Raw genomic sequence first — 18,368 nt, forward strand, 5'->3', positions numbered from 1 at the left:
CAGAATAACCTCTCTCAATAGGTAAGAGTAACAGATGGCGCATGAGGTAGCTGTTGCTATTGTTAAACCACTTTCTCATTACCAAACAGAGCCAGCTATTGCCCAATTGTGATATACTTCACAACACAATTAATTCCTTCTTATTTCTTTCCCCTGGACCCAATAAACAAGGAACTATTTAGACGATCCATTTATTGAAAGACTATGGTTGTTATAGTTGTTTCAAATGGTACATAGCCAACTAAAAAAAGCAAAACAAACAACATTGCTGAGGAAACAATAAATATCTAATATGTACATTTCACACCAACTTTTGGACGGCTGGGAAGTGAATAAAAGACTACTTTGCTTCTTCAAACAGTAAAGCTCAGTGTTACAGCTGAAAGGACTCTGGAAGTCATCTGGTCTGAGTGCCTCCTTTTCCAGATAAAGAAAATGAAATCTGAGGCCACGAGGGGAGATCTCCAAAGTCCAAAGTCCCACAGCCAGTTACCAGGGAAAGCTTAGAGCTACTACCCCCAAGCTCCTGGCTCTCAGCCAGTGCTGTGTTTCCGAAGTGAGCATGTTCCTGGGAAGGGGGCAGATGTCATCACCAGATATGACAATAGGAATGGCATTGGTATTTCTTAAAGGTCACTCAACTGGATAGCATCCACAGGCCTCTGCTGTGCTAGGTCCTGTTTGTTCCAGGGCCACCCCTGTGGCCTCGGGTCGCCAGATCCAGCAGTGCTCGGATCAGAAATGCCATCCCAGAGCTGCCCCAAGCCTAGATCTTGTGTCAACACCAACCAGCAGGTCTTGCAGCCAATGCCCCGCAACTACAGCCAGGCCACTCTCTGGCTTTTGTCACGGCCCTGAAGGCCGGTGACAGGCTCCTCTCTGCCTCTCGGGTGGTAGAAGGCAGCCTGGGCTCCAGCCCTGAAATATTTAACCCAAGAAGCTTGAAATCCACTTTCATTCTCCTACCCTTCTTTAGTTTGGCATCTTTAGACCATGTTTCAGGACAGCCACAGGTTTTATTCATACAGTGACAACTGTAACTGCCCATGTGACATTTGGTTCCACTGCGTCAGATATTGACAGCTACCTGGTGTGTTCTTGCTATTCTCGTGCCCTTGGTTGGAGCTGTGATGCTGCCCCGTCAGGCAGGCCCACAGGGCCTCACTCCCTTCTCACATCCCACGGAGGCCAACTCTGCTCCTCTGCCTGCTTGGCTGGCCTGGCCTCTGCCCGGCCTGTCCTCCCAGGTACTGTACCATACCTCCTAGAGCACACCCTTCCTTTCTGCTGCACGTGCAGAAAGAGGCACCCTTGGCCCTGACTGGTGTGTCTCAGTTGGATGGGTGTCGTCCCACAAAACAAAAGGTTGCTGATCTGATTCCTGGTCAGGGCACATGCCTGGGCTGTGGGTCCCTGGTCAGGGCACGTGAGAGAGGCAATCGACAGATACTTCTCTCCCTCTCTTTCTCCCTCTCTTCCCCTCTCTAAAAAAAAAAAATCTTTGCAAAAAAAAAAAAAGAAAAGAAAAAGAAAGGGGCACCCCTGGCTTCAAGCAACAAATGTGACTGCATAAAATTCTAAAAACATAATTATAAAAACATTTAAATACTAGTTCTTAACCTTCTTTCTGCTGTGTCACCTGAGATGGATGGTATTCACATACATAACACCCTCCCCAAAGGGATATCTTGACAAAGCCTACGATAGCCTGTCACCAGGGCACCAGGGAAAGATGGGCTGTAGACTGAGCGACCCCAGCCAGAAGGAACTCTAACCCTTCTGTACACACTGGAGGAAGCACATTTGAATGCAAGAGAGAGGAACACTGTGACAGGAACATACCTGACTCTGATTTAACATTTAAAAGGAAATCATTTGCAAATGTATCACTGGCCACTGAGCCACAGGTCAGTAGGACAATGAACTAAATAAACTCCTCAGGCAAAGAATCCTCTAAAATTACTAATTGGCCATTGATACATCTTTTTGAGCAACACTGGACTTTGGTTTACAGCACTAGAACTTCTTAACAAGTAGTCCCGAGACCCCTATTTTCTGATTGAGCCTCCCAAAACACACCTTTAGATTCCACTTCGTGATGGATGACAGCAAGGGGCTTAGTGAATGTCTTCTTATTCTGCATCATGGCCCAGATTGTCGAGGCGTCCAGCGAGGTGCAGGCTTCATCAGGAGGCACGCACTGCAGAGAGGCAGAGCAAAGCAGAGCCAGGGTCATTCCAGAGGGCCTTCACCAGCTCAGCCCCCACAGCTGTCCTGCGCCCCTTATCAGGCAGCTCACAGCTGGTTACCACAGAAAAACAGGAGTTCCGGGTGCTTTTCAGAGAGCCACAAACAATCTGGGAGATAAAATAGCAGGCCCAGTGTATTCTCAGCTGCACTTAGAGATGCAAATATTGCTAGACAGCTTATAAATATTATCTCCAGCTCCGTCTTCCCACAAAACACCTGGAGGCTTTACTGTTATTTAGTGTGAAAAATAAAGAGACTGCATGAGAAATGTTGGCCCTTGACCAAGCTGGCTTCACATAAATGGCTCACATATGCGATTTATGACTGTGGGAAACTTCACATATTGCATTATGAAGGTGACAGATTTTACATTTGTTGTCCAAAAAGATAATCGTGCTGTTGAATTTGTTAGATTAAAAAAAAAAATCCTAGTAAAGGCTCTTGCAAAATGAAGCTTTCCAGGGTCATCTGCTTTTATTTTGCAAAACTGAGTCCAGGGCACTTGTGCCCAGGTGTGGACGTCATGCGGTCAGCTGCTTCTTGCTATTCTTGGGCCCTAAACTTAGAACCAGCATGCCCAAGCCCAGGGGCCCTGTTTTTAAAAAGTATGATCACATTCCATTACCTTTTCCTTTAGAATAACTTCGGTTCCTTGTCTATGCTCATCAATCAGTGAGACTCTAATGTGATCGCTATTTATTTGCTTTTGTTTTAAGAAGAAATACATCAGCCATTTAAAAAGTCTACAGCAAGGCACCTCCAAGGTGAATTAACTCCCAGCTCCTCCAATCACAATAGAGCAAAGACTTTCGGCTGTATTGTCATTGCTGCTCTAAGAAACATGCAAGTCACACACATACTTTAAGCAGACAACTCCTCCTCCTCATCCTCCCCCATCCAAAAAACACAGAAAAGCTTGTACAATAGCTCTCTTGTCAAAGAAAACAACAGATTTTCTGTAAAAAGGCATCATTATTAAATAGACTTGCTTTTTAGGAAAAGCTTTTTTACTTTCCTACTAGTACTTCAGTTAAGTAGGACTAAGACTCTACGACTAATGCACTGCATGACTCTGGGCAAGACACTGCATGCTCTCTCCTGGCCTGTTTCATCAGCAAAGGGCATTGCTGGACTCAACGATCTTTGAGACTGCTTCCTGGAAGATGCTCTGGCCCTATCATCCTAGAAAGCACTCAGAAGTCACTAGAAATAGGAAAATATTAACTGTAAGCAGTAAACTGGGAGGCAGTGGTAACAGCACATCCTGAGCCACTCACTGCTCTGTAAATGTGAATTGTCGTTGTATCTATAATGTGATCTCATTTGCTCCTCTACCTAGAAGGGAAGCCAGGTACTGAAAGTTCAATTTTAGAGATGAGGAAAGGCTGGTTCTAAGAGGTCAGGGGATTTGCTTTAAGTTCTGTTAATAAGTAACAGGCCTCCCTGGTCAGTCCCTGTGCTCTTTCCACTGTTATCTTACCTTGGGTACAAATAGCAGCTTTATGTTTAGGGTAACATCCCATGTCATCCGCTTGGACTAAGAGCGCTCCTTAGAATGTTCTGAAGGAAACAGTAGGACTACTTTTCACAGGTGAACACACTGTGAAGCTAGGCTTCTACAGTCCAGGCTCAGTGAAAGGTAGTAGCCAAAGCCATTGAGAAATACCCCCAGTAACTGCCAGGCCTCCCTTCCTAGATTCCCAACTCCTAAAAGTCACCCTCTGCCTGCATCAAACAGCTGGGCCTCACAGCCAAGCCGTCAGGTTCCCAGGACTCCCCATCAGCACCCACCAGGTCCCAACCTTGACGGCTACTGGAGGGTGAACGCCATGAGGCGAAGGCATCAATGTTTCCAAAAAAACAACCTAAAGAACACAGTCTAAATCACCTTATATATACAAGCTCCCTAATGATTATGATCAGATTTGCTGTATTTTCATATGTGCCATAAAATTTTATTTGGTATTATCAGGGAAATGGGTTCCCTGGGGCAATATAACAGTACAAAGGATTCATATCAATGGTAACCTATCTGATATTGATTCTTCCTCCTATCTCTACATTTGTCTCTTACAACCTATGTATTGAGAGAATTCCACATGTACATTATTAATGATACAGCTTGATTATTAGACTTTTAGACATTGATTGGTATATGACAACAAAAGGATGAGAAATGAGCTTACATTGTAAAATATCTACAGAATAAATGCTCATGTGAAATTATACATAATTATGGCAGATCACAGAAACAAAAGCACCCTTCATACACAAGGTCATCCTAAGGAAGTAATTAACCTTCCCAATCCCCCTACAATAGCCATTTCAGCAAGGTCAAAGGTTCTGATTCCCGTTGTGCCAACAGAACGCACTGGTTCAACATGGGGAGGCGCGTGAGGTGAACACGATGAACCGAATGCAGAACTGAGAATAATTTAGACATTTGTTAGTTTCCTTTAGAAGTCCTCCCGAGACAAGTCACCCTTCTAACTCACACACAGAAGGTCAAAAACCAATCGCAATCCAAGTCTCATTGGGACCTGGAAAAACTAATCCTCACACTGAACTTGTCCTTTCCGCTGTCCGTACTCTTGGCACTGCATGCTATCTGAATAGCAAATACAAAGCCAGGCCTCTCCCTCAGTGGAAAACAGTTCTGATTTATCATCATAAGATATTATTACTTAGCATGCATGGAAAAAAATCGTACTGTCAGGATTTATTCTCTAAGACTCCAGAAAACACAGTTCCTTGCTAACATGAACTTTATTACTTCAGTTGGGCAGTTCCCAAACCAAAACCTCCACATGCAGTAACTTGTGATTGAACTTCTCTGGTAAGTCACACTGCCTCACCTAAACATGTCAAAGTAACAGTATGAATGGATGAAGGCCCACTAACCTTAGGTAACTTTGGAGGGTCCTTTTCCTTCTTGGTACATAAAGTGAGCTCACACTGCAGAAAGAGCAATGAGGTGTTGAAGACAGACTTAAAAATAAAGCTGAATTGCTTCTTATCCACCTCAGCTTGTGAGATAGGGAAGAGCATCCTCTTGGGACTGTAGAATTTCACAGATTCATCTTTAGGACAGATGTTCTCAATGATGGTGTAATCAGACATCCTATCAGGGTTCGAGTATGGAGAGATAAAGCACGTTTGGATGGCAAATCCCAGTTCCTGGTCAGCCTTCGTAACAGACACCTACGAAGAACAGAACAATCAATACAGAAACAAGTCAGCATCTCACTTTTACTGTAGGCGCAAGGGTAACGTACCAACATGGCTCTTCTGATGAGAGACGTTTCTTTATTTTCACCAATATACAAATTGAGTCTCCTTTATAACGATACAAGTAACGTATTGGTATGGATGGTGACAGTAAATTATTTAGTTCAAATGCCAGCCTGGGCAATTCCAATACCACACGACTAAGTCTCTTCAACCTCCCCTGAGTACTCTGGGAGATAAAAGTAAAAGCATATCATGTACATAAAGTGGATTTTCCAAAATAAATAAAACACCATCCAGCAAAGCCCCTAATGTCGTAACAGTGCATTTGTAAGGCGTGCTCTTTTTATAAAGCTGCTCAAAAACACAGTGGCAGAATCTATCCAACCTAGGCAGGGAGCACCAAATGTCCAAACTGCTACAAGTAAGAGAGAGCCCAAAACACTGCAGAAAAGCTACAGACTCATCGAAAGTCTTGTTTCACAGGAACAGGCAGAAGCGGCCCCCATGGCTGCACGTCAGCTATGGTGCAATCTGGTGGTGATCACGAGCCTGGCAAAGCATCCCAGCCTCTCACAGGTCCAAGCCAGGCCTTGCCAAGTACTCTCCCTTCACTCTTTAAGTCCAACAGTATTTTAAGGGAAACCTAATCTGGAAACGTTTCCGACTCATTTACACTTCCCTCTTACAAAACGTTTGTACCGGCAAACCTTGTATCCAAACCTTGTTAAGGTTCTTTTCTTTAGAAACAGGAAGTAGTGGTCGGCCAAGTGTAAACGGAACTCAAACCTCAACCATCCTGAACTCAGCTAAAATCCCTGGACCAGACCGGACTCTCCATTTGGTGACACGTGGATCACTGTGCAAACTGCCTCTCCCTTCCAGGCTTCATTCCTTGACTAAACTTAGAATCAAAATAAACTTAAACTCTTTAGATTTATAAAGTTAGTCCTTAACCATAGACCAAGAGCCCCAGAATCCTTTCAAAAGGCATGAGGGTATAAACACACTTTCCATTCTGAGAAACCCAGAGGAACTCCCGGACATCGCATGGGGCTCTCAGTCCATAGCGCTGTTTTGCAAGATGCCTTCATGGTTAACCACAGGGCACTTGACAGTGAGGGCCATTGTGATCATGTCACCTCACCGTGCCTTGAGGCTCAATCCCTGAGAGCAATCTGACGAGATAAATATTTTCATCTCCAATTTATAAATACAGGAAAAACTGAACACATAGAAGGGATGACTTGTCAAGATCATATCTAGCAAATACTGGGTAAAACCAAAGCTTAAGCCCAGATATTCTGATCACAAGTCCATTTTATCTTTACTATTTCGCTGTAGCTATAGGGTCAATTCAACCAGGCCCAAGGACTAGTCTTGGGAAAACGCATTGTGAGAAATACTTTTGGTAAGTAGTGTTTGATAGTCTGTAATTATTCATGTCACCACTTTGGCAATATTTCTGAAAACTAAGATATTTTATCCTGAAAAGATAGTAAACTACATAAATCTCGTTTAAACTAAAACGTGTCCCATAACATGAACTCAGAACCTGCAATGCAAAAATGTGTGACAGAGGAAATGTAAATCTTTTCTCTAATCTCAAAGAAATATAAAATGGCAGAATGTCTAAGGTATCCACAAAAGTTGTTTTAGAGGACAAGCGTTGTTATTAGTGTTTTGCTCTGAAATGGATGGGAAATGAGTGGTGGAAGGGCTGTCAGCTGTGCAGTGAGCCCAACCCCAGGAAACCGAGTGCTCTGTGGCTCATGGACATGAACTCTGGTCCTCATTTTCCTCCGCTACAGATGGAGGGGTGCTGCCTACTACATGCAGTTACTGTGAGGATTTGTAAAGTCAACATTACATACAAACAGCACGGTTTGCAGTTACTCAAAAAATACCAGCATTATTATAGTTTTTTTAATTCCCCATGATGAATGAACTAAAAGACGCTGCCATTATGTGGTCCAGTATCGCAGGTGGCAAAGCCCAGGGGGCAAGACTGATAACGTCTCGGATTCAACGAAGGGGCTGTGGTCTAGAATGAACGGAGGACCCTGGAAGGGAGTATGAGAAGAATGGCCAGGAGAAAAAAACCTGGAAATAGTTCCTTAGCCAAGCCAATGATTTAGTAAGTTTTACTTCTCCTGAACAAAAACATTTTAAAAAAGAAAAAAAATGTATCATTTTCTTATTAGCAGTGGAATCCAAACTGGGACATAAAGAATATGCATATAGCTGCTACCCCATTTAGCAAGATATTTACAGATTCTCATATTTTAGGTGGCTTAAAACAACTTACAGTGTTTTCCCCCTGCCCAAATTCTCCTCAGTGCACTTAATATTTAAAATGGTAGCAAAAAGATTTGGCTTGTTTCTTTTTCATCCTGACAATATTTTTGACAGAATTTAATTGTGAAAAACATAGATGATATAAGAAAAGACATAAGTGGGAAGATACCAGTAAAAAACAACACAGACAGAACTTCCGCCAAGATGGAGGCATAGGTGGATATGCCGTGCCTTCTCACACAACCAAGTTTAGAGACAACTAAATATTAACAACAGAAAACACAGCCAGAACACAGAAAATTGAACTTTTCGGAAGTCTGTTAACAACAAATTCTTCAGCCTGACCGGTAAGGGGCGAAACCAGCAGCTGGTGGAGCGGGGTTGCACAGGAGGACTCAGTCTGACCGACTCAGGCGTGCGGAATCCAGACGCAGGGTTGGACCTAGTGAGCGACTGAGCGAGCAACCAAGCGAGCGACCGTGGGGAATCAGCGAAGGAGCAGGGCTGCGGGTTGACTGTGGTCACGCATTTGTGCGCGGATAGACAAGCAAGGGAGTGGGCGATTGGACCAGAACCCAGCGGGTCCCCACGGCAAGCGGCAGGGAGGGCGCCGCCATTTCCCTGCTCTGACCCCACCTCCACATACAGCGTTATAACCCAGCGACTCTGAGTGGCCCGGCCCAGTGAACCACCTAAGGCACTGCTCCGGGCAAAACAGCAGAGGGGGTCGCCATTTCCCCACTCTGACCACGCCCCCACATACAGCGTCACAACCCAGCAACCTGAGTCCAAGGCCTTGCTCCTCACACTTAAAGGACGCAAACAGACCAAAAATGGCTCAAGAAGATCTCAAAGCCCCAGAGCCTATAAATCTAAGTGATGAAGAAATAGCAAAACTCTCAGATGCACAGTTTAAAACACTGGTGATCAAGATCCTCACAGAACTGGTTGATTATAGCCACAAATTAGACAAATATATGAAGGCGAAACTAGTTGAAATGAATGGAATTGCACAGGACACCAATAGCAATGAAAAGGAAACTGGGACTCAAATCAGTGGAGTGGACCAGAAGAAAGCAAATAATGGCCAAACAGAAAAGAGTCAAGAAGCAAGAATTCAAAGAAATGAGGAGAGTCTTAGGAACCTCCAGGAAATCTTTAAATGCTCCAACATCCGACTTATAGGGGTACCAGAAGGGGGAAAGGCACAGCCACCAGTGGAAAACTTATTTGAACAAATAATGAAGGAGAATTTCCCCAATCTGGCAAAGGAAATAGACTTCCAGGAAATCCAGGAAGCTCAGAGTCCCAAGGAAGTTGGACCCAAGAAGAAACACACCAAGGCACATCATCATTACATTAGCCAAGATTCAAATGAAAGAGAGAATCCTAGAAGCAGCAAGAGATAAGGGGACAGTCACCTACAAAGGAGTTCCCATCAGACTGTCAGTGGATTTCTCAAAAGAGACCTTACAGGCAAGAAGGGGCTGGAAAGAAGTATTCCAAGTCATGAAAGGCAAGGGCCTACATCCAAGATTGCTCTATCCAGCCAAACTTTCATTTAGAATGGAAGGGCAGATAAAGTGCTTCTCAGATAAGATCAAATTGAAGGAGTTCATCATCACCAAGTCCTTACTATATGAAATGTTAATGGGACTTACCTAAGAAAAAGAAGTTAAAGAAACATGAACAGTGAAAGGACAACAAACTCACAGTTATTAACAACCACACCTAAGACAAAAGCAAACTAAAAGGACAGCTAGATCAGGAGTGGAAACATAGAAATGAAGATCTCAAGGAGGGTTAGCAACAGGGGAGTGGGAGGAGGAGAAGGGGGGAGAAGGTACAGAAAATAAGTAGCATAGACAGTAGATAGAAAATAGATGGGGGGGCAAGAATAGCATGGGAAATACAGAATCTAAAGGACTTGAGACACATGGTCATAAACTAAAGGGGGGGTAATGGTGGGGACAGGGGGTGGGGTGGAGGGGAATGAACGGGGGGAATAGAACAACTGTAACAGCATAATCAATAAAAAAAATTTTAAAAAAACCACAGACAAACAAACTCACGTTCCAAGTAGATCCACGCTGGGGGAAAAGGGAGAAAAACCAACCCCCCAGGGCTGGATCCATGGGGAAGCCTGGTCACTGATTAGCATAAAGCAGCTAAGCCATGAATTAGCAAAAGCAGGCACACATTGGGGAAAGAACAAACTGCAGTTAAGCAGAGCCTCTAAAATCCATAGCACAACAGGGAGTCGCCGACCAACTGCACATATGGCCTGCACAGCCAGAAAAGCAAGAAGAAAACAACGATCTTGGATTAGAGGAGATCTATGATTAGGAACAGCATGTAGAAAGCAGTTTATTTTCCCCAGTGGAGAAAGAAGGTATACCCGAAGAAAGAGAAGACCACTTAAAACAGGGAATTAAAACAAGGAGAGATCCAGGAAAATGTCTAGAGGCAGTGGGCTCTGTCCCAGAACCTGTACAAATGTGAGAGTTATTTGTCTTTCTAAAACAGAAATATGTGTGCTGAAGTTCCTTTTAATATACAGAGGTATCCCATTTGACCTGTTCGGCTTCTCACTCCTCCCACAGTGAAGGACACCACCAGCTTGCAGCTTAGCACCAAAGCCAGCTCCTCAGATGACCACACCCCTGTAAGACCAGCAGGCATCCCGGGGACCTACAGGGAGTTGTCTTGTCTAGAGTCTGATCTGTGGACCTGGATATTTGCACTACTAAGAGGTTTCACTTTCTCCCCTTTCAAATTGCACTTAAGGATGAACGATAGTAGTGTCCACTGGATAACAGGGTGGGCTCTGGAGTGAGTCCTGGCTCTGACCTCTCTCTAGTAGGTAGGAACTGTGTGACCTTAGACAAGTTTTTGCCTTGATTTCCTTATCTATAAAATGGGGATATTTTATAGACATTTTATAGATAAAAATGGGGATAGCCCTGTCTCACAGGATTGCTTTGAAGAGTAAATTACTACACTCTTTATAACTGAGTTTGACACAAAATCAATCTGAGATAAATGTTAGCTGTTGTTATTTCATTATCACCACCACTACCTAATATTTTTGTAGCTATTTCACAGACTTATGCTGTGTACATTAGCATTATAACTAGGAAATAGTTTTAATAAACTTATAGATACATTTAAATAATGACCTAGAAAAAAACAATTTTCATGAGACACAATAGCACATAGCATTTCGCCAACTTGTGGGCAATTTAAAAGGTGAGATGTGAGGTGGTTTGAAGTACTTGATGGTTAACTCTGACACCGTAACTACTGTTCCAAAAATGCTAAGCAAGGACAGGCTTTGTTGGAATTCACACTGACGATGTGAATTCCTTTGCCTATAAAACCTTTGCCTGTAAAACACTCTCCATTTAGGATAATGTAGCAAATCTGGAAATTTTCTGCCTTGGTCGGAAATCAAGCTGGAAGCATTTTCTGAGCCCAGCCCTCACCCAGAGCTGGTTAAGGGCTGTGAGGAGGAGCGGGGAAGATGCTTTAGTTCCCACCCGGGAGCTATCACAGGGTAGCACTAAAAGGCCAAGGCTAACGTTGAAATCTCACCTCAACATAAATGTGTTCCTTCTCTGCCACAGAGAAGACCCCCTGGGAGGGCACCAGAAAGAGGTCAGTGTTGTACAGCTCCATGTTGAAGCTGATGTTTCTGTTGGGCGTGTCCTGGGAGCTACTGGGATTCCCCACCTGCCGCAGGCTGCAGTTAAACTAGGGAAGAAAAAAAATAAGACAGAGATAAACCATAGCTAAATGAAGGATGAAGGTCCTATAGTTTTATAAGCTTTAGCCTTTAATATCCAGCCCCTGCCCCCACAATTGTTCCAAAGTATAATTAGCCAAAAACACAACATTCTCCACAAACTACTTATTGCAAACACATACCACCAAAATTTCAGGTCGGCTGAAGAAGGAAATATCTCCTTCATCCATATCTCCTGGAAATCCATTATCACCTGACTCCAAATCTTCATAGCCATCTGGCCACCCACTGCTGTCCCCAGGGGATGGAACCTGTATCACAATCTAAAGGGCAAAGAAAGCACAGAGAATGTCAAAACACCCCAAATCACATGCACTTGCTGTTACCACACACACTCACACACACACACTCCTCCTCCACCAAGTTTGCTTACAATTTCTTTTTCGAAGAGATGAAAAATAAAAATAAGACCAATTCATGTTCAAACTAATACTTGAACTAAAATACTTATCTCCCTTTGTGAAAAAAATACAAATAATTTCAAACAGTGAGAAAATACTAGACACTGAAATAGGGTTGAATGGGGTTGTCCATAGACCTTCCTAGACAGTGGGGAGGGGAGCTACTCCTAGCAGACTAGGAGTAGGATCTTCTGTCTGGCTAATGCAAGGATCTTCTGTTATCTGTACCCACTGAGATCTGTAAAAAGTCTGGTTTGAGGTAGAAGCAAAGGACTTAGTGTTTACTATTGAGCCATTCTCTCCTCATCCCTTTTCTTGTACTCCTCTATTTTTTCACCATTTCTTCCTAAATATCTTTCTCAATGGTATTGAGACACACAAAAGAACATCATGTTTTATTCCATGGCACTGGTTGAAATGAGTATTCCTAGGTTGGTACTAGATAAGATAAAAAAACTCACTGAAGGACCATGACTCCACAAATATGTAAGATAGTCATGCTCTCTTTTTGTTTGATTTTTTGCTTTACATGTTTAGATTCTGAATATGTTGCAAAAAATATATATAGTAAGTCTGATAACTACTACAAACAAATATAACTGGAACAAATAGCTACAATATTCACTGAAGGGAAGAGAATGTAGGAAAACCACTTCTCTATCCTTTACCAGACCTTCGAAAGAAAGTACCAATGTACCTGAAGCAAGTACCTAGGATACTGCTTACCCTGCTGTCAAATGTCTCATCATCACAATCCCACCATAAAATGTCCATGTAAGAAGAGAAGGTTTTCAAGTGCTCCTGATTCATACACCTTTCTCCTCTGAGGCAAATGACCTTCTTTTCTTTTCTTTTTTAAAAAAATTTAACAGATAGATTACCATAGTTTCTTATTGGTGTTCATTTAGACACAAGTTTAAAATTTCCAAAAAAAATAAAAATAAAAATAAAATTTCCAAATCAAGTACAGTGTATCAGCAATGTGACATTCATTATATCTGGAAAAACAGAATAATTGCAACCAATATTAGTGTTGGAATTGGCAGGAGGGTGTTCATCATAGAGGTCAAAGGTTCATGAATTATTCCAATGACAAAGGGAGGTTAGCTGGGCTAGGTTGGTGTTGAGGAAAGATGAGCAGACGAGAGGTCAGGAAGCTGGATCCAGTCCTGCCTCTGCCATTGAGATCCTCAAACCTAAGCAAGTCTCTTAACTCCCTGTAGTTCAATTTCCTCACCTGTGAAATGAGGAAGTTGAATGAGATCATCTTAGGGTTCTTTTCAGCTCAAACATGTAAGATTGTCTGAGGAACAGTAAACAGGGGCTCATGAGTGATTCAGTCCCCACATGAGCTTCACTGACTGGAGTACCTGATCATCAGTCTTTTCTCTGGTTGGGTCAATGTATCTATCTACTGGCAGTGGAATGAACGAGAATAAGCAGTCTCGCTCCTCCGTGTCCCAGGCCAAAACTGAAACAGGCGCTAAGAGAGCAGATGTAAGAAAACGCATCACATCAAAGCTGGACACAGGGCTCTTTGAGCCTTATTTTACCATCAAAAGTACAATGTGAACTGCGAAAGTAATACTATAAAGTTCTTTTAAAATATCACATCAAATTATTTTAACATTCACTGCCTGGTGTCATCTCTGTGAGAAAAGGTTTAATCTGAAAGGATTTAGATGAACTGACAAGAGTGATTTCAGAAAGTACAGGTTAGTAGTTGCAATGGATTATCAGGGGATCTGTGAAATCCTCTTCTGGGTAACCAGAAGTGGGAGATTTCCTGCAGTTTACAGTCTTTCTTAGAGGTGCAGAGAGATTTAATACTAATTTCTTGATTGCCCTTTCTGGATTTCTCTCTTGTGACTCTTCTGTTCATGAGGGAGGAAGAAGTCCTGCCATGTCTTGGCAGGACTCAGATGAGGCCAGAGAGATGGGTCTCTGGGTGGCTCAGCTGTGTAGATTTGCTCCTTCATAGCCCAAGGGCTTGGGTTTTACCCTCACAAGGACCAGGCCATTTGATTCTGCAGCTCAGCCAGAGAGACAGGTCATAATTACCTTGCCGGTGAACCCTTTGTCACCAGAAGATGGAACAGATAGCCACAAATGCTCCAACCAAGAAAACAGGGCTTCCCAATTCCCACAGATTTACCAGCAAAGCAAATATAACAAAAAAAGTTCAGGGTCAAAGTGCAGCTCATTTTGTTGAGAACTGACACTGGGCTTTGTTTGGGCCTGGTGTATAGGCCCCTCCTCTTTTTTTTATAGAAACATTAAGGCTAATTTTACAGTAACACCCTACAAAGCTCTGGCAAAGGGCCAAGCTTTGTTCTGGAGAACACTCACAGAGTTATAGTAAACCACACCATCAGGGGCCGACCGCCGGTGCCGAGTACCGCAGGCATTCAGGGGAGACTCCAAAATGAAGTGGGTGCCATTCATCTTGGCCTTGCAGTTAGGATCCAACAGGGTGAGCTCCATCCCCGAGTAGCTGTTGGCCTGAAACAATAACCACCGAAGATGTAAAGGGGGCCCACAAGCAGTTCTACAGCACATAGTTAACAGTTTGCCTGGTCCTCCAAGCACAGGTTGCTGGAGGCCTGCACCCCTCCCCCACCTTCCCTAACTCTTCTCAAACAGGATTGTGTTTGTTGGCCTTGGAAATCCAATAGCAAAATATTGACACACAAGGATCTGGAGCCCCCCTTACTGAGCACAACAGACACTGGGTGAGAATCACACAGCCAAAGGGAAGTGAGCCATCCAACTAAGAAAACAGTATCAAGTCTCTGGAGTCCGAAAATGAAAGAGAGAGAAATAACAGACACATACTAACAGAAGATGTGGGGGGAATGGTCTTCTCTTCTCTCCTTTAAGGAACTGCACTGACCTGAAAAGAATCTTTTTCTACAGCGACAGTCATCTTCTCATTGTCGCACTTGACTGACAGGGCGACATCCATGCTTCCTTGCACCTCCTCAGGCTCCCTGGGACCAGGAAACAGTCGTAAGCTGGGGATGACAGGGTCCTTTGGCGGGAAGATCCCATCTTCTCCCCCTTCTTTCTGGCCTTTCCTGGGGACCTCCAGGAAAGGAAAGGGGAAACCTCTATTTAGGCCTCCTCTTTCCCGAGTGGGTAGGTTGTCCAGGGTGCCAGAGTCCCGCAGGATCAGTAGCTCGGGAGGGATGGTATGGACTTCCTCATCTCTCATCTCCTCTGGTAGTGACAGAAGAGAGGAAAACATCAAGGGTGTTGAATGCCAGGCCGCAATCATCATCGTTAGAGGCAAGAACAGAAAGAATTAGTATAGAATGGGAGTGTATAAAATTCATCTTAACCAGTAATGTGGAAAAGATGAGTTGTCTAGAAGCCCGAATTTTAGTCCTGGTATTTTTAACTGACTAAGTGGCTTTGGACCGGTGGCTTTCTTCTTTGTGCCTTAGTTTCCCAAGTTCTAAAATTAAGAAATTCAATGAGATCAAGTGGTTCTCAAATTTGGCTGCACATTAAAATCACTTTGGGAAGCACTAAAAAAAAAAATCCTATGCCCAGGCTACACCCAAGGCCAATGAAAAATCAGACCCTCTGGAGTGGTACCCAATCATTAATATGTCCTAAAGCTCTCACGTGATTCCAATGTACAGCCTAGATTGAGAGCCACTGGGTTAGATGACTTCTAAAGCCCTACAAGCTACAAAAATCTATGATTTGAATGCATGTGGGACAATATTAGTTGGTTCATATGCCATTGAAATACTTCCCTTAAATCTAGAGATTCTTTAGAAGAGTTTCTCTAAAGACTTTCAGGCTCCTTTCTGACTCCTAAATTCTAACAGGTATCTGGGCACTGTGGCCTTTTAAGAACCTAAATCTAAAGGAGAAAATAAAGCTGCTTAGTTCCGCCCCTCCCCCCCAAAAAAGCTGCTTAGATACTTATTCCTTCAAAGGGAGAAGCGTATTCCCATTTAATCAATACTCTCTGTTTTTCCATATTGTCAATAATGTAGAGAAAAACAAAGAGACAAAAACCCTTTCCCCGGTATTCTCTGAAACCATTCTCCAGAGCCAGCTGATGGAAGCTTGAGGTCAATCTAGCTCAGTGGGAATTGGAAGAAAAGGTGATCAGTGGACACCAACTTTCCTCTAACACCACCTTTTTGAAAAAGACAGTACAGCTGTATGGGTCCAAAACAAGTCAGAGCTTTGGAGGGATTTTTAATTTGTACTTTGACAAAAAACTTCACAGGAACCCTGTAAGGAAGGTGCTGTTTTATTGTTCCCTGACATTACTGAGGAAGAACAACCTGAGGCTCAAAGGTTAAGCAACCTCTCCCCTCAAACAGTGAATAAACGGCAGAGCTGGGGCTTTGAACCTGTATTCCTGACCTTCATCCTATTGGCACTGTGCTCAGTAGAGGTACACGGGATGAGGAACAGGTCTGGGGATCAGAAAACTTGGTATTTGAGTCCCTCTAACTATAAGACTCTGGAATACCTCCAGAACTAGTTAAGCCTCTGCTTTCTGCTCCATCAAACTGAGGTAACTCCTGCGTTCCCTCTGCATGACAATGAGGAGACACATGTATGAATCCTTGTAACTATTTTCGTATAAGAGACAGCGACCTAACAGCTCTCTCCTGCAGTCTCAGCGCCAATGTACCTCAGCTGTAAGTGATCAGTAGGTGCCTCTGAGAGAGGAAACACGGTTAATTTACCCTTAATGCAATCACGGTGAAGGTGATCTATAACAAAAATCTGTATTAAAGATAGTTGCCTCAAAATGATCTACAATTCTAGATAACTTGTAGTTTTATAGTAAAAAGCAGTCAAACAAATTATTAAAATTTGCAATAGAAAAACAGGACCACGTAAGCTAAAATTAGAGTTCCTCATTGGAAAGCTTCATTTGAGGGATTTTAATGCAATTTTTTAAAAATCCTACTTACCATTATTTTCAAGCCGAAGGTGAAATCTGTTCGCCACAGGAGCCACTGTGTAAGATGTCACTGGACTATAGCCGTTGTCCAAAGCCCACTTGACCAGATTCTCTTGGGTTGAAGGAATGTCATCTCTTACTGATTTAGTCATTGTCATGGATCTCTCACTCTCTTTTCCAAAGCCAATACTGTTTGGAGCCTGAAGATATTAGCAAAATTTCACTTATGAGTCTAAATGGTGTTTAAATTAGAATAATTAAATATTTAAAATAAATAGATTTTACATTGCATATGAACTTATTTTTTAAAAATTGTTTTTAACTTAAAAAAATGTTTTTATTTATTTATTTATTTTTAGAAAGAGGGGAAGAAGGAAGAAAGAAAGAGAGAGAAACATTAATGTGTGGTTGCCTCTAATGTGCCCCCAAATGAGGACCTGGCCTGCAACCCAGGCATGTGCCCTAACGGGGAATCTCAATGGCAACCCTTTGTAGCAGGCCAGTGCCCAAACCACTGAGCCACACCAGCCAGGTCAATTCTCTTAATCCCTATTTTCCTTGGACTAAAAACACTGATGTGAAAAGTCTTTTTAAAAAGATGAGAAGAAATCTATTCATTCTGACTGGTCATAGCATTTGGGGTTGCTTATGTTGATAAAAATAATCCAATGACGGCTAAGCAGCTACTTACTAAGTGTATGTAGTATGTTACTACAGAGTTAATATTTAAATTATTAACACACACATATCCAATATGTATGAAAACCAAGCTTTCCCTTATTTTTATTTAAAATTATGTACTAAGGATACAGATGTGCGTATTATATTGCCAAAAGAAGTGTCTGTTTCTACTTCTTGTACCCTAGATTTAAATGCAAAAAGGCATGACTTAGCTGCTTCAGTACTGACTAGGAGACTATCTCATCTTTGTAAACTATTAAATTCCATATGGTGAAAAAAGAATGTTTATACTTCACTTACCATTTATGATCTATTTAGCAATCCTATAATTGTATTCATCTGCCGATTCTATTAACTGAATAGGTCTAGGTTTTATGCTCTAAATATTAAATTAGTTACTGTGCCTCTAAATTATTTCTTAATCCAGCAACACAAATGGTCTTAAAATTGGCTTTCACATGGTAATCAGTTACAAAATTCAAACTGAATGATAAAAATCTTTTCAAGAAAGGATATAAAAGGACTCTGAGTGACCAGGACATGGAAGGCAATTTTCCACATCACCTTCTGCAGCGACCTTGTCAGATGAAGAGAGAGCTGAATGAGGCAGAGAGGACCCCAAAGAAGGCACATTTTCAGCAACTGCCCCACCAGGGCTAGACGCCTTTCCAGCATGCAGATTACAGCATTTCCATGCTGTTTAAAAATCACTTTCATTTCCATGCCCGATTATTTTCGCCTACATTCATACAGCGTTTTCCCTAAA

General features: G+C 42.6%; 1 protein-coding gene across 2 annotated transcripts in view; it reads right to left on the bottom strand.

The window, feature by feature from the left end:
- Window positions 1–18,368, bottom strand: part of TGFBR3 (transforming growth factor beta receptor 3) — a 195,320-nt gene that overhangs the window by 22,394 nt on the left and 154,558 nt on the right. For both annotated transcript variants that reach the window (XM_037154394.2, XM_037154392.2), the window contains exons 8-14: window positions 16,932–17,121; window positions 14,876–15,201; window positions 14,332–14,484; window positions 11,704–11,844; window positions 11,371–11,529; window positions 5,152–5,451; window positions 2,080–2,200 (exon numbers count right to left, since the gene is read on the bottom strand). In XM_037154394.2, the coding sequence (XP_037010289.2) occupies window positions 2,080–2,200; window positions 5,152–5,451; window positions 11,371–11,529; window positions 11,704–11,844; window positions 14,332–14,484; window positions 14,876–15,201; window positions 16,932–17,121 (1,390 nt within the window). The remainder of the gene's footprint in view (window positions 1–2,079; window positions 2,201–5,151; window positions 5,452–11,370; window positions 11,530–11,703; window positions 11,845–14,331; window positions 14,485–14,875; window positions 15,202–16,931; window positions 17,122–18,368) is intronic.

Source organism: Artibeus jamaicensis, unplaced genomic scaffold, assembly GCF_021234435.1.
Source record: "Artibeus jamaicensis isolate MK-2021 breed Jamaican fruit bat unplaced genomic scaffold, CSHL_Jam_final scaffold_1019, whole genome shotgun sequence".
NCBI classification, from domain to species: Eukaryota; Metazoa; Chordata; class Mammalia; order Chiroptera; family Phyllostomidae; genus Artibeus; species Artibeus jamaicensis.